The sequence below is a fragment of the Phacochoerus africanus genome, chromosome 1, assembly GCF_016906955.1.
Source record: "Phacochoerus africanus isolate WHEZ1 chromosome 1, ROS_Pafr_v1, whole genome shotgun sequence".
In the NCBI taxonomy this organism is placed as follows: Eukaryota; Metazoa; Chordata; class Mammalia; order Artiodactyla; family Suidae; genus Phacochoerus; species Phacochoerus africanus.
In genome coordinates, this window is record NC_062544.1 from 66,177,859 (window position 1) to 66,195,315 (window position 17,457).

At 32.2% G+C, this 17,457-nt stretch overlaps 1 protein-coding gene across 2 annotated transcripts in view; it reads left to right on the forward strand.

Moving 5' to 3' along the window:
- Positions 1–298: 298 nt before the first annotated feature.
- Positions 299–17,457, forward strand: part of LOC125111892 (cadherin-9) — an 87,010-nt gene continuing 69,851 nt past the window's right edge. Inside the window, exon 1 of one of the 2 annotated variants that reach the window (XM_047754044.1) lies at positions 299–526. In XM_047754044.1, coding sequence (XP_047610000.1) covers positions 299–526 — 228 coding nt within the window. The remainder of the gene's footprint in view (positions 527–17,457) is intronic. The other variant, XM_047754053.1, reaches the window with a different exon arrangement.

The following is a 17,457-nucleotide window of genomic DNA, read 5'->3' on the forward strand; positions in this document are numbered from 1 at the left end:
GTAATGCAGTGGTCGTAAAATTAGCTCTTAAATTCCTGTTTAATTTATTTGTGTTATATACGTTTCCCTACTAATATGTATGATATATAAGTTTTTAATGAGAGTTCCCTGTTGTAACATGGAAATGTAATGTATTTATAATATATTATTTATAACATTTAAATAACATTCAGAAAAGTTTATACAATTTATAGGTTATGTGAAGATGAAACACAATCTAATAAACCACTTTTCTTCCAATACTTTTCAGGGAAACAGACAGTACATAGAATTTGATTTCCTGCTGAAGCTGCAGATAATGAGGACTTATCATTGCCTACCACTATTCATCTGGACCTATATGTTTCATACAATTGATGCTATCCCATTTCAAGAAAAAGCTAACAGTAATTTACCAAATGAAAGGATAGTGAGTCTGACACAAGATGAGGGTAAAATCCTACACCGTACCAAGCGTGGCTGGATGTGGAATCAGTTCTTCTTGTTGGAAGAGTATACAGGTACAGACACACAATATGTAGGCAAGGTAAGAATCTTTATATGATAAATCCAGTGATAATTATTTTTTACAGCAACTCTCCTTATTTCTAATCATGATTTTAAAACATGTGACTAATGAACAATATGCAGAAGGCATGATAATGCAAATTCTTTTGGAGAATAGTGTCGGGAATGTGATTCATTCAGGTAGCTAGATTAGGTCAGTATCCATATTAAGCCTCAAAATAAAGTAACTAATATGTGGACTTAACTATTAATTAGTCAGCTAGATATAATTTAATGTTATGTGTGTGTGAATCTAAAAGATTAAGCAAACTTTCTTTGAAATTTAAAGCCATAGATAAATAATAACGTGTTATATGAGGCAAAGAAAACTGCAACTGTAATATACTAAAATTTACTAAAATATATTGGTCTTTGATGATGAATAATGTGTGAGAATTAAGAATAATATGCTATGTATGAAAAACAAATATATTCTAATACTTCTAGATGCTTTCGTTTCTTAATTAGTCAAACTGAACTACTTCCTGCCTGAAATCTAGAACAAAGGGTTTGAAGCAGAATGAGGAAGAAAAGAGAAAGGAAGCAGAAAGAAGACACTACCTTTAGATTTCATTTTGTTTTAGTAGAGCAAGTGAAAAGTTGCTCATTAGTGGTTGAGAGCAAATGGCAACAAGGAAGATGTTACTCTCTTCTTGTATCCAGTTTTGAGGAAACAGATTTATTACCCTCTCTTCTTCTGGATCTTGAAATAGGTGAAAGGATCTTTCTGAGGGCCAGAATTGTCTTTTTATCTACCCTCCCCTGACCAATCTCATTCATTCTATTCCAAACATAAAATAATTTTTTTGTTCACTGTGAACTATCCCCAATTTATGCCCAGTGTATACTGAGATAGTTTCTAAAGTCTGAGCATAAAACAAGATAAGTAATTACTAATACTCACAGCACTCATAGATCATATATTTATTTTTTTATTCTTGGCACAAGACACTAGAAGCGCCTTTAATGGTATAAACAGTATTTGACTCACTGGCAACATCAGGCAAGTAAGACAGAATCAACCAAAAATGAAAACAAGAAAAGTAGCCAATATCACAAAAGTCATGCTTATTGCTATTAAATCAGACATGCATTTATCTGTGAAATTGCAAAAATCTTGGCCTAATTCTTCATTTTCTGTATGTGAGGGTATACTTTTCCTTTTTTGGAAACCTATTATTTCCTCTTCTTTTGATACCTCTCTCCTCTGGTTCCATAGGTCATACTCATGTTGCCTCATACAATTTACTTGCTGATTCTTTTTTTCCTCTTCTTTCTCCTCAGGTTAGTCATATGGCACTCTCCAGTACCCCTCATTTAACATCACTTTTCACACTATAGTTAATAACTAACATCAGGATATTACAAGTTCAACTGACAAATGTTTGTATCTAAGGACTTGAAATTGCCTTATGATTCTTTTTCTAAGGCAGTATATAAACGCCACATTCAGTTCACAGGGCCTTGCACAAAGGGATTCATCCTTGGAGATTCACAGATACAGAAGAATAGATACAGATAAAAAGAGATACTTGTAATCCTAAGGCAATCAAAGCTCCACTATAAGCACTTGTTTTTAGCTGTAAACAGAAATGTTCCTTCTAAAAATTGAGTGCACATTGTTTAATTGACCACCACTACTGTACTGACATTTAAAAATATACATTATGCTTTAGATGTTTTGCACCATCTTGCTTATTTTTAATTCTGTAGTCTGTCAAAAATAGTAAAAGTGTGTGCCTATTTTTATTGAATTACTTTTCATAAAATATTTTATCACTGGTCTTGGGAAATTAGCCTCTTTTCTGCCATGGACAAGATAGAATGTAACTTTTTGTGTCTATTTTACAACTAGATCATGAAACCAAAATAGAAAACCCATTATAACAATCAATATTTTTTAATGAGGTTGTTCAAACCAAAACAGTCTGTCAAAACTATTTTTGTATTATCCCTGGAAACAATGTTCATATGAAAAGGAACCTTAAAAGAAATAAAACACTAAGACTACTTTTTGGAAAAAATACTTTCTCTGTTTTGTAATAGGGTCTTGTCTTAGATATGCCACCCACCACATATTTAGTTCATTGTAAATGTGATTCCACTACTCCTTAGCATTTATTAAGCTCTCAAGGGTCTGTAAATTCTCTCTTAACCTGCTCTCCTTTTGACATAATTATTCATATGTAAATACAGAGGCTTGTGAAGCTGTCACCCTTGAACCTGGGCAAACACATGAGTTATGATGACAGTTTAATTTCTTAAACACCATACAGATTGTCCTTTTGACAGCCTTGCTCTGGTGGTCCTGGGTAAACTCAAACCTGTCTTCTAAGACACACTGCATTGGTAATATCCTGTGTGAGGTAAAGATCTACTTTATTTACTAGGCACCAAGATTAGGAAAGAATAGGAGCTTCCAGTGGAAAGAGATTTTTCATAACCTTTTTCCCTTATTTTTCAGAAGATAGGTATCACAAAAAATGGTAAAATATATTAATTTATAGGTGATATAAAATTGTATAAAGTTGGAAGGATGTTTCATCCTTGGATATAAAATCTATGGTTTCATTTAAAGGAAGTAGTTTTAGAAGAAAGTAGCAGCAGTAAAATTTAATACATGTACACACACAAATATACAATTTACAAGTTTTAGTTCTGACTGTGCCCTTCAATAATGGCACAGAATTTATAAATCAATTAAACTTTCCAAACCTCAGATTATTTTTAGGTTAAATTAAATTCATCATTAAGATTTCTTCAACTTTCTGATATTTTCTAGCATTACGGAGGAAGTTGGGTCTGTAAGCAGTAAATGCTAGTAAAAAAATTAAAAATTACATGTGGATAAATTCAAGAAGATGGGATTGCATGTGGCACGATAAAAGATACACACACTCACATGCCATACGCCTATACACAAAAGCTAACCTAATGAGATGAGGTTAGACCACTACTATGAAAGACCTCAGATTCCATGCTGAGCTGATTTTACACACAGGGATATGAGTACCCTTGAAAGCTCTTGTCATTGTGAGTGGAGTACAAGTCTGGGATGATCAATTTGCTTTCATTGTCAGGATATACTGGAGGACCAAGAGAATGAATAAAGAGAATATTTTTATAAGGAAATACTGTAGAATATTTTCTTATGTCATTTAGATGTTGTAATACAACACAGTAAGAAATATTGAAATTAACAGTAATTTTTGTTTTCACAATAATTCAATCTGAGGTTTACTAATTATGTTTTCTATAATAAGGGAAATATTTGTTTCTTACTCAAGAAGATTACAAAGTCATAAAAACTGCCATGTAGCTTCTCTGTAATTTTCATAGACACATGCGACTAAATTACTGGGGCAGAATAGTAATACTGCTCAAAAGAAGTATTAAAATAAATTTAACAAGAAGCAAAGCAAATCAACTACAAATCAGATTTTAAAAAGTAAGTGCCCCCCCCAAAGGCATAGCAAAGGCTCCTACTATTCTGTTAGAAAAACTTCATATGAAATTTATTTTTTGCACATTAGATCTAGATGTTGAAAAATCATTGCTGTTATGGGTTAATAATTGACCGAACATATATCTATAATTATTGAGAACTGAGAAGAATTTATTTTACTTTAGTACCTGGATGTTAAAACACATTTATTGCATGGAGAGACAATGTTATAAAGATAATATTTATTATATTTTAAGGAAAATATTAGTATTCATAAAATAATTTTGAAATAATTGACCACTGCATTTTAATTCATAGGTATGCATTTATACTTGCTTTGTTGAGGACAACTGATGTAGTGCTGTGGAACTGCCTATAAATAGTCCTCATCTAAATTTGATAAGGTATCTTTTTTATAGAATTAGCTTTCAATTTTTCATAGTTTTAATTCAAAAACTTTTACTACTCCATAGCTGAGATAATCAAAAGTATAATCAGAGTTTTAAAATGGAAAGGAGTTCCCGTTGTGGCTCAGTGGTTAATGAATCCGACTAGGAATCATAAGGTTGCGGGTTCGATCCCTGGCCTTGCTCAGTGGGTGAAGGATCCGGCGTTGCCGTGAGCTGTGGTGTAGGTTGCAGACGCTGCTTGGATCCTGCGTTGCTGTGGCTCAGGTGTAGGCCCGTGGCTACAGCTCTGATTCGACCCCTAGCCTGGGAACCTACATATGCCGCGGGAGCAGCCCAAGAAATGGCAAAAAGACAAAAAAAAAAAAAAGGAAAGGAATTTTAACTTTATGAAACTCTTGGTTACAACTGGATACAATTGGTCTAGGTTTAACAAAATGATGGAAAACAGAGGTACCAACTGCCAAATAGTTAGAAGCTTGGTTTATACTCTACTGAGTAATCGAACAGTGGGGAGATTCTCTCTTGAGCTTTTTGTATGTTTATTTATGCACTAAATATGGATATTTCCCCCAAGCATATATAAAATAATGTACTTGGACAGGCAATTTTCTTATAGGCTTTTAGGGTATGGTAATATGATTTGTACAGAGACAGAAATAAAGTCTGAAATTTCCTGAAGGATATTTGATAAATTTTTATACCATATTATGGTGTTTTTCAAGAATCTAAATAAATGGTCTTTATAAAGGTTTTAGAATGTCATCACTTACAAGGCAGTACATATAGCAGCTGCTTCTGATTTATGGGCACATTGTATCCCAAAATACTCTTTGTAGGTTGGTTGTTTAAAACTAAGAAGGTATGTGAAAATTATTAAGTATTTCGTTTAGGTGCTCTGGATAGTCTACAAAGGCTTATTTCATACTGAGTTCTAGAAAAATCTACTTTTACAATACAGTGTTATCATTTAATTCTTACTGAGGATCCCCTGACTGCCAGTACTGTATTACCACATCATGGCACCTTCAAGTGAAACAGCCTTTTCACTTGAAGTTATTTTTCATTTCTCAAAAACATATTGCACACTGTTTCTTAAGTGATATCAATCTCTTGGACAAAATGTATATAGAAAAAGAACTCAAATTTACTTAAGTAGAATTCAGTGTTTAATATTGCATGTTTCTGCCTATGTCTCTGTGTTCCCATAATTAGGTAGCCTTAGCTCTAGGCAAAGTGAAATCTTCCCTTTTTCAGATATTTGACCTCTATCTTACTATGTTCACAGTCTCTTTTCTAGGAACTGTCTAACCCTTTTTCTTGTCTCATGTCTTCTCTCTGCTTTTTAAGTCTTACATCAAATGTATCCTCCTACATAAAGCCCATCTTCATTCTCCCCAGATAGAATTTCCTGTCAAAATTATGATGTCATCTATCAAAACCTTATTTAGAACACATTTAAACTATTTTGGTGTACTAATTTAGCTCTTAGAATCTGAGAATTTTGGGCTTTGAATTAGTATTTTTTTCCTCAAAATATTTGACATCATATATTCACTCAAAATTAATATTCACTTGCTCTCTCAATAGATCTTTATTGAGTATTAATTAATTTCGGTCCTGAGAGATTGAGACTAAAATAGAAAGAGCAGAGAAAACTTAAAAAAACATAGTTCTTTTTCCTGACACATGTTACACTAAATTTGATTTCATTCCTATATTTGTTTTATTCGAGAGCCTTCATTTTAGCCAAGACCCTTCCATTTTGCTCTAGGACCTCAAACATACTTTAGAACAACTTTCACTCCAAAATAACTACCACCTTCTTAATATAAATAATTTCAAACATGTATTTAGAATTTAAAAATAAGATTACAAAAATTCTGACAGAGTTAGGAATTATAACTACATTTATAAATGTTTTCTTTAAAATATGAATTTTTCCCTAGACTACACATAAATGTTAAACCAGCCCAAAATATTAAATGTGATAAAAAATTATTGCAAATTATATGTGTGATTTTCCTGATATCGTCCATTGATTTTGGTGCTTTTAAACTATTTCTAATACTCCAACATTCTCTTCATCTACTTCAAAACTTGCAGAGGATCAAACCCACCCTTAAAGACTCATCAATGTTAAAGAAGAAAAGAAAAAAGAAACAAATAGAAGTAGTAGATTCTTCAGGAGGGCACAGGGAGAGGGATGAGGAAAATTATTTAAGTACAAACAATCATTATTGTTAATAGCAATAGTTATCGTTATCATTATAATAAAGGTAATTTGTGCTACCTATAAAAATTAGGTATAGAAAATTTAAAAATAATTAAAAAATCAAATATAACTATGATCATACCACCAATATAAGGTTAAAATGTTTACATCCTTCTACTTACTTACTAGTTATATTTTTAACACTGGTGATTTTATATTGTTTATACACATTTTATTTCGCCTTTCTCATTCAATGCCATGTTTTTAGATTTTGTTAAGAGGTCAATATTAGCCATGCCATGTTATATCATATAAAAAAATCATAATTTGTTCTATTTAGACTCTGCTTTTATATACGTGTGCACACACACACAAACACACACAACCTTGTATTTTATATTTTTAATGTACTTTATTTAGGCTAATTACTGAAATTGAAATTTGCAGAGTCAAAGATATGATTAATTTTAAAGCTCTGGGTGCATATTGGTCATTTCCATTTTAAAAAATCTAAACTACTTCTCTTTCAAAAACATACCAAATTATGACATTTGCATTTGGGTATTTATTTGTAAAGTTATGATTGTATTTTAATGTGGATTTTAGCCTTTTATATTATTACTCAATTCGTTTAAAAATCTTCACACCTACAATGTGTGAATCAAAAAAAAAAAGAGTCAGTAGATGAACTGGTCTCAAATTAATCATGTTTATTCGTTAACTTAAGAACTGCCATGTTTCCCTATTCCAGTGAACACAGACATTTTTACCAGATTATCACAAATATTTAAATGTTCATTATGCAAACCTTTTGTAATTTGTCCACAGTAAATCCTTATAACTTGCATTGTGGTCTTATAGCTATGGTGGTGGTGTTCATGGAAAAGGTATTAGAAAGATATTCTAAAAAATGTCCAGCCTTCTTTACACTGATTTCATAAGGTAATTGTATTCACTCTAGATATGTTATTAAATTTATACTTAGTGTAATTTCCTCAGCAAATATTCCATTTCTTAGCCAGAATTTCCTAGTGATGTGATAACTATAAATCATCAGTCAGAACTATACATTAAACAATAGAAGCAAAAATAAGAATTCAAGATTAATGAATAAGTGAGTTGGCAAAACTAAGGGGAAGGAGACCTTTTTTCCTACAGTTGGAAGCAATATATTTATACGTTGTTATTTTGTGAAAGTTTCAGCTCTCTCAGTACTTTCTAAAAACAAAAGGTTTTTTTTTTGGAAAAATTAAAATTGTATTCTCCCAAAGTTTATATTATATTGTTCTTACTCTATCAATACAATCAAGATTTGTTGCTATTGTGTATTAATGGCTTTAGGGAAAAAAACCTGTAATTTTAAAAACGATTCTGGTAAATTTGTGTCAATACTTGCAAAGAATGTGTACTGCTTAGTTATAGGGTAGAGTATTCTGCAATCTAAGATAGAGATGATAATGGTATTGTTCGATTCTCTATCATTACAATTTGTGTGTCTCCTTGTTCCAATTCTTACTAAAAGAAGAATATTAAACATCTTCCATTGTAAAAATTCTCTCTTTACCTTTGTCAATGTTTTCACTTATTTCTATGCAAGCATTATGTGCATGACCAATTATATTTGTTAATTGATGTTTCATAATAACCCTTTATCTTTAATACTACTACTTGCTTGAAGTTTAACTTGCCAGATGCAAACTTACCCATGCCAACTCATTTATGGTTGTGTTTTTATAGTTTATCTTTTTCCATCCTTTTGTTTTCAGGCTTTCTGTGTAATTCCATTTAAAATGCAGTTCTTATATAAACAGCTCAGAGTTAGTTTATGCTTTTTTTTCCAGTCTGACAATCTTAAACATTTAATTGGAATGTTAAGTACCTTCATATAAAAGAAAATTAGTGATATACTTAGATTCAAGCCTACCATTTTCTTTTGCCCCATTTGTTTTCCTAACTTGTTTCTGCTTTCTTACCATCTTTTGGGTTAATTGCATATTTTTAAAAATATCCCAATACACATCATCCTTAAGCTACTATACTGTAAATTAAATGAATATTATATATTTTATAATCATCTACAATATATTTATAATTATATGTAATAGTCTTAAAGGAATATAATTTCCTTTGCCTGTAGAACTTTATTTTTGTCATGTATTTTCCTCCTCTCTATATTATAAACTGCATCATACATTGCTAACATTTATTATTTAAGCATTTATTTATTAAAAAGTAAAATATAAAAAATATGTTATATTAAGCCCTGGTTGCCATTTCCAGACATTCTTTTTATTCTTTTGCATAGATATTAATTTCTATGTGCTATCATTTCCCTTCAAACTGAATACTTCCTTTAAGTATTACTTATAGTGTGAGTTTGTTGGAAACAAATTTTCTTAGCTCTTTTTAATCTGAAAATATCATTATTTCACTTTTATTTTCAAAAATATTTTAATTTGCTATAGAAATATAGATTGATCTGACAGTTTTAATTTTTTTCTTTCCTTTTAGACCTTTAAATTTTTGCTACATTGCATTGTGGATTCTATTACTTTTAATAAGTTAGTCATTATTCTTAGCATTCTTGCCTTGCATATAATTACTATTTCTTTCTGGTTGCTTTTAAAGTTCTGTCTATTTCACTGGTTCTCAACAGTTTACATCAGCAAGTATCTTACTTTGATACCTACAGATGTTCTTCTAATCCTGCTTGATATTCAGTGGCCTTCTTAGACCAGTAGCCCTTTCTTCATCAAAGTTTAAAATTGTACGATCATTTTATTTTTGTGGTCTGTTCTACAAAATTAATAAACACCATGGGAATGTAGATTTAAACCACTCAAACACCAGAATGACCAAGAGTAAAATCCCAAGTGAATGTGATATGATGACACTGGAATTTCAAGAATTCAAGTTGAACTAAAAATGCTAGAAACATTAAAAGACACTGAAATGTAGAAACACAATAGACTTAGACTAAAAAAATAATCTAAACTTTAAATTCCATCCCAGTCAATATCCTTGTGTATTTATTTTAACTTTATTTTGAAAGTTAAAAAATATGGAGGGTGACTCAAATTGTACAAATAATTATACGCCAGTTAGCAAAATTTACCAATTATGAATATCTCACTCATTTTTACAGACTGAAATATCTTTATTGATACAACTTGCCCATCTCAAGTGTATGTCAATGGTTTTTAAATATATTCAGTTGTGCAATCATTACCACAATCAACTTTAGAACATTTTCATCACCTCAAGAAGAAATCCCATACTCATTAGCAGTTACTGTCCATTTCCCCACTGTCCATTTCCCCAAACTTGTCAATCTTAGATAGCCACAATCCCACTTTTGTTTTCTTTTTTTAGGGCCACATAAAGTATATGGAATTTCCCAGGCTACAGGTTGAACTGGAGATGCAGCTGCTGGCCTACATCACAGCCACAGTAGTGCCTGATCCAAGCTATGTCTGCAACCTACACCACACCTCACAGCAACGCCAGATCCTTAACCCACTGTGTGAGGCCAGGGATCAAATCCATATCCTCATGGATAGTAGTTGGGTTCATAACCCACTGAACCACAATGGGAGCTCCTCCTACATTTTTAAAATAGATTTGCCTACTTAGTATATTTTCTAAAAATGAAATCATGCAAGATGTCATTTTTTGAGCCCAAATTCTTTCACTTAGCATAATATAATTCATCCATGCTTTGCATGTGACATCAGATACTTCCTTTTTTAACATCAAATAATATCCCATTGTATGGATATATTACATTGTATTTACTCTTTCATCAGTTGATTGAAATTTGGGCTTGTTTCCACTTCTATTTATGAACATTTGTATAAGTTTTTGCATAAACTTGTCCTTGGGTATACACCTAGAAGTTTAATTACTGGATCATATGGCAGCTTTTTTTTAATCTTGTAAGGAAGTGCCAAACTGTTCTCCAAAGGAGATGCACCCATTTTACATTCCTACCAGCAGTGTTTCACTTGATTTTTGATTACTCTCTTTATACAGATTTTATATTATGGCTGGACCTTCTCAATTTTGTCATTACTTCTAGGATTTGTCTCTTCCTGAGCTCAGGCTGAATTGAGCAAGGCTGAACTCTAATTTATTTCTTCCTTTTTTTTACTTTTTAGGGCTATACCTGTGGCATATGGAAGTTTCTGAGCTAGGGGTCAAATTGGAGCTGCAGCTGCCAGCCTACACCACAGCCACAGCAACATGGGATCTGAGTTGTGTCTGAGAGCTACACCACAGCTCATGGCAAAGCTGGATCCTTAACCCACTGAGCACGGCCAGTGATCGAACCTGTATCTTCATGGATACTAGTAGTTTCATTACTACTGAGCCACAAAGGGATCTCCAACTGAACTCTAATTTATATTGCCAGCTGATGAAATCCACAATCCTTAGCCTTCTTGCTGACATTTTATACTAAGTTACTTGGAGTTAGCTTTTGGGCATATAAAATTTAGTCATCAGCTTGGGGATGATGGGGACTTGAGGGTTCCATTCTCTGTGACTCCCTTCTGCTTAAAATTGTGCTTTCCAATTTCTATCTACTCTAGCAAACAAACACTGACCACTGCCTCCTCGGCCCAGTAATACTGATTCTTCCCGGGCTCCAACATACATACATACATACATACATACATATATATGGTCATAGGCTTTGGAATATATCATCTCTTTTGACTGATATTACCTGTTATCAAACAGTTTTGCCTGTTTTTTTTTAAGATTTTTATTTTTACCATTATAGTTGATCTTCAGTGCTCTGGCAATTTCTACTGTACAGCTAAATGACCCAGTCATATATATATATATTTTTTTTTCTTTGTCTCACATCATCTACCATCATGTTCCATTGCAAGTGACTAGATATGTTCCCCATGCTATATGGCAGGATCTCATTGCTTATCCACTCTAAATGCAGCAGTTGGCATCTATTAATCCCAAATTCCCAGTCCATCCCATTCCCTTCCCCTCCCCAAACAACCAAAATGGATCAAGATGTGGTATATATACACAATGGAATACTACTCAGCTATAAAAAAAGTTTTGTCTGTTTCTGTCTGCCTGTATATCTGTTTGTTTGAGTCATGCTTTCATAATTATTGTCAGTGTATATATTTGTCCATGAAGCTACTTATAAGGATAAAACCTGAATATCAAAATTGCTTTTCAGAAAATATATCATGATGTAAATATGCATGTTTCATGAACTAGTAAGTCTTATTGTAATATTGTAAGATTTTAAAATGTTTCCAATGTGCTAAATCAACATAAGCTCTATTCCCCCCCAAATAAATATTCACTTAGTATAATATATACAAGGTTCATCCATGCTTAGCATGTAATATCAGATACTTCCTTTTTAAAAATAAAGATTTTAATTTTTCCATTATAGTTGATTTACAGTTTTGTCAATTTCTACTGTATAGCAAAGGTATACTTATTATTTCTGTTTCATGGTTTATTATATCAGGAAGAACTTTCAGAGTGCTTTATAAAGGAGAGTGTAATTCACTTCCTTACTGTGGTATGTCACTCTTAGCAATACAATCCTTGGTATTTTAGGGTTCTCTTGTATATTAAGAAAGATGATGGCTTAATGTTTTCTTTCTGGCAAGGAACTCAGACCTTCAAATGTAAACTGCAGTGGCCATTTGCAAATGTTTTCTGTTCACTTCTTGTCTGGACCAGCCAGTCTATTGAAGACTGGCCTTTCTGTTTTTACATTGGGAGCTCAAATACCCTGTGACATTAATGAGAAATGTCACTTCTTCTAAGGACATTCTGAACATCTCCACTCAATCCACCAGTATATCTCATGCATCAATGAGAGTATGAGGGCAAAAGTCAGATGTCACTAGTTAGTCCACATCTTTTAAACTATATACTCTTTTACTATATACAGAAGAGAGTTATATCAAATAAACATAAACAACATAATTTTGTTTTACTATGTTCTGTAAAAATATTTCCATCATATCCATTCTGACTGTCTTATTCTTTGAAAATACAAATTTTTACCCCCTAGTTCAATGTCTGGCATATATTAGTACTCAATTCAATGTTGATATTAATCTAGATTTTTGAGCACAGGACTGTGATGTTATCATCACTATTATAATTACTGCACTGATTAAGCACAAGATAGAGCTGAAAATGAATTGCCAGATAGCTTCCAAACCCAGTGAACTGCTTAAATGGAGTTTTGCAAAGGGAAAAAAAAATCACATGGCATGGCTTTTTACTTATTCATTTTCATAAATACAAAAATCATTATTTTGTTCACTAAACATGGCTTTTTCTTAATATGAAGTCATGATTTTAGGAAAATGGAGCAGAAGAAGGAAAATTATGTTTTAAAATATATTATGAAAGATATTTAAGTAAAACTGAACCATAACAAGTAACATAATGTTATTTTGTTGATTTTAATGTAATTTAAAATGTAAAAATGCATTATAAATACTATTTTAACTTTAAATTTATTCATGATATTAAAATAAAAAATATCACAATATGAGAATGAAAGAAAATCCAAAGAAATATTCATTATTATGAATATTATGATAGTATATGATAATGTAGAGACAGTATGTTATGATAGAGAGTATATTATGACAGAGAGACAGACACTCAAGTCAGTGAATTTTTTTGTTGCTAGAATCCTTGAAAATCTTTGGTCATGGAAGAAGTTGAAATTGATGAATATTATTCTAAAATTATATGTTTGTAATAAATGTGAATTGTCTTAACTATATATCAATAGTTTTTATACCTTGCATTGTTCATCTTAAAGGATGTTTTTAAGTAAAAAATACAAAATGCCATAATGGTGATTGTAAGCTAAAGTACAAAAGCAAATGATATATTTATGCAATCAGGAATCTACCAAGACTTTCCATAGGCTATACTGACCTTAGTAATTTAAGTATTGCTACTTCTTAAGCCATTAACTGAAGTCATAGAGCTAATACAGAGAGTATATTGAGTAATTAATTTTAAAGTCCCACCTCATGATCAGTTATCACTTCAAAGCAGATAAAAATATAAACTTACTATTATCTTGCTGCAGTCACCAATCCTAAGAATAAGACTCAGTGTTCCTACTCCTTGGTTTTATCCTGCTACCTGCAACCTGCATCTAAAGTGCAGCCCCAGAAGAGTTTTTCAAATGTTTTGCCATATGCTGCTGGTCCTAATAAGAATTATTTTAATATTTTTATTTATATGCATGATGAAAAGCATCCAGTACAGAAAATATACAACATGGATTCAAGAAACACCAATGAATTGAGTTTATCACTGATATCTCTTTTTTATTCCTCTTTTGTAATTGATCTGGTTCTACTGATTTATCTTATATATTCATAAGTGTGGTGACATGTACTGCTCCTGTCAGTCATCAGTCTCTTGTCAGCTTTCTCATAGTATTAAATTCCTAACTACTCCTAATACTCCTGATTTTTTTTTTCCTGCTTTCAAGTTAACTTTCTAATCCTTACCAGAGTAATTTTTCTAAATTATGCCTTGCAGTGTTCTCCTCTCCACACATTTTTAATGGTTCTTGCTTAGGGAAAATGCTCAAATGTTGAGACTACCATTCTTTTAAAACTCTTAACAGTTGAATATTCACTATCATTCACAACATAATCAAATTTACTTACTTTACCATTTAATCTCCACCTCTCCCTGGTTTATTTATTGCCAAGACCAGCTCAGCAGGCTAGGGCTGAAGAGCGGGTGCTGTGAAACTTAAGGAAAAAGTTAATATAAAACAAGACACAGAGACATTTATCTTAAGTAAAGGTGAGAACCCGAGTTCTCAAGGTCTCAGGGACCAAGAGCGCCACCTCGAGAAACCACACTGCTTTTATTGTGCTCTTTGGGATTATGTCAAGTGAGGAGGGGGCTATAGGTGCAGGATATAGCTTTTTTAAATTATTTTATAAGTTCTTTTATTATTTTAAAAGTCACATAGCTGGTAGATGGTTAAGCTTTTACTCTGACATTTAGGAATTTAACAATCATTAGCATTTGAGGAAACTTGGCGTTAGCTATCTACACATAGCATTCTAGCATAGCATTCTAGAGAATCATCACTGTGCTTCCACAAAGGGCATGCCTATCTGTAGCAACTCCGTGTGCCTAGGTTTGCACCTTGGTTCTCTTTTGCTAATGCATATTCTGCTAACGACACCTCATAAACCACTTGGGGCCATGAGGTTCCTCTTTCTCTTATTCTTAAGAGGACGTATCATGCAGTGCACAGGTCTGGCGTGCCTAGACCAACGCATTATGTCCTCATTCAGCTGACCATATGAATAACTTATGCCTTTAGGTCTTTGTTCTTAAGCTTAAGTCATTTACCAGCAATGTGACTATTTTTTTAAGCAGGAATATGGGGTAAAGTAAAGCAGGACAAGATGGAGTTTTCAGCAAAGAGGCTAAGAAAATATTGTAGAAACATGTCTCACGATAATTTATACCTTCCATTTTAGTCTCTGACTATTAAGTTCTATTCAGTTTAAAAGGTCTACATTTGATATCGCTCTTTATGATCCATTTACCCATTTGTCAGGTAGCAATTATTGTTTTCTCTGTGGTGTTACTGTATATTCTATAATGCTTTATATCTTCTTAGCACACAATTGTATCTGTGTATGTATGCATACAATTGTGTTCAGGCTGTGGGAAAAAAAAAAAAAAACTAATTTCTTTTCAATTTCAATGTCCCTGGTACGGTGTAGGCATATGAACACACACACATGTTATAGCAATAAGAAAAATTTCATTTGTAAATAGATTAAACTTTGCAAGCAAATATTCTAAGCAAATCCTATGCCAAAGCACATTTCAACAATGTGTTTGATTTTACCAACATATACAGAAAATATGCTGCATGATAATGATTCATTCTAAACTTTCTTTTTGACTTGCAGGTTTTTATAATTAATGAATTTTGTGCATTGAGAGCACAATGGGTAATGTTATTTAAAGTTGTTCCAACTAAACAGATATTTCTCTAAAGTTGGAATGAAAGAGTGAGAGTGATAATACATGCTGTAGTTAGTACTCCCCAGAGTATAAAAATTGCCTCTTTAAAATGATGTGTTCAAGACTATAACCTTCGTTTGTATTCTATTCATTAAAATGATGTGTTCAAGACTATAACCTTCGTTTGTATTCTATGAGATATAATACGACTGATGAATGAATCCTAATTTTCTCTCATGTCATTTCACTCCTGGTAATATGTGCTTCATCTTGACCATTTTTTATGGTGAATAATGCTGGAATCATAGAGTACACATTCTCTTTTCTGACTTTCCAGTCAAAGCTAGAAATAGAGGCTCCTATTTTAGTTTTGCATACAGCTGAAAAGAAGCAGAGTTTGCATTTATGTCATAAGGAACTTCACAGAAATAAAAGGTAGCTGAAATGTGTGAATTGTGATAAGAATGGTCTCTTCTATGTCAGAAGCATTTTTGAGGTTTTTACTGCTAACATTCTTTTCCTTGCTATGGATCAGAAAATTTAGAGGAAATGAAAGCTTATGTTGGTATTCAATTTGAATTATACGTGAAGATTCCGGGACCATTCTTTTTGTATTCACAGTAGACATGTGAATAACTGTAGGGCTTGCAACATTTATGAGAAAAATAATCTTATTTATATGTATACAGCTATACAAAACAAGGTCAAACTTGCAAAATTAGTTTTTTTCTCAAGTAAATAAGGTATTCTCTATGTAAATATATGGGAAAATTTAGTGAAAGCAGGGAAATGAAGGGGCTGATTATGAGTGAAAAAAACTTCAGAATGTACTCAATTGTACAGTCATACTTCTTTGGAGTTGTTGCAATAATTTAGTTATTCTCTATGTTTATTTTAGGCTAATAAGTCTGGTAAATATAACTTGAACAATGAAGCTTGGTCGTAAATATCCAAACAACACAATATTAGGAAAATCATTTATATTTACATGTTGCATGGAACCACATGTATTATGTGTATGTATAAATACTGACATAGTGAGTTTTTCCTCATATACAGTTAAGATTAGATAAATTGTTAGAAAAACTATAAACAAACCTATGAGGATTATTCTTTACCATAAGGCATTGTGGGAGTTTCCATTGCGGTTCAGTGGAAATGAATCTGACTAGCAACTATGAGGACGCAGGTTTGATCCCTGACCTTGCTCAGTGGGTTAAGAATCCGGCGTTGCCGTGAGCTGTGGTATAGGTCATAGCCTCAGCTCGGGTCTGACATTGCTGTGGCTGTGGTGCAGACCAGCGGCTACAGCTCGGATTCAACCCCCAGCCTGGGAACTTACACATGCCACAGGTGCAGTCCTAAAAAGACAAAAAAAAAAGAAAAAAAAATAGGTATTTTGCCTTATGGTTACTTACTAGGCTACATGAAGAAATTTAATTGATTAGAAAGTAGAGTAATTTAAGGTCAGTAACTATAATTTAAATTATATATATAAAGAAAAAGTCAATGACTATTTAGTTTAGTGACTTTTCCATAAAAACAAAAACCTGACATTTCTCAAAACATTAGAATTCAGGATTTACTACTATATTTTACACATTTCATTTTAATTTAATAATGCAAAGTGTCATTTGAAATGCTCAAATTTAAAATTGGTTTTGTTATGAAGAACATATAAAAATTTTAACCTATCCATCAGCAGAAGACAAGGAAAATAAAATTCTGTCAGCTAACACAAGGAAAAGATAATTAAAAGAAGTAATCAGACAAAGGAAATTATCTGTATATCAGACAAAGGAAATTTTGATTTT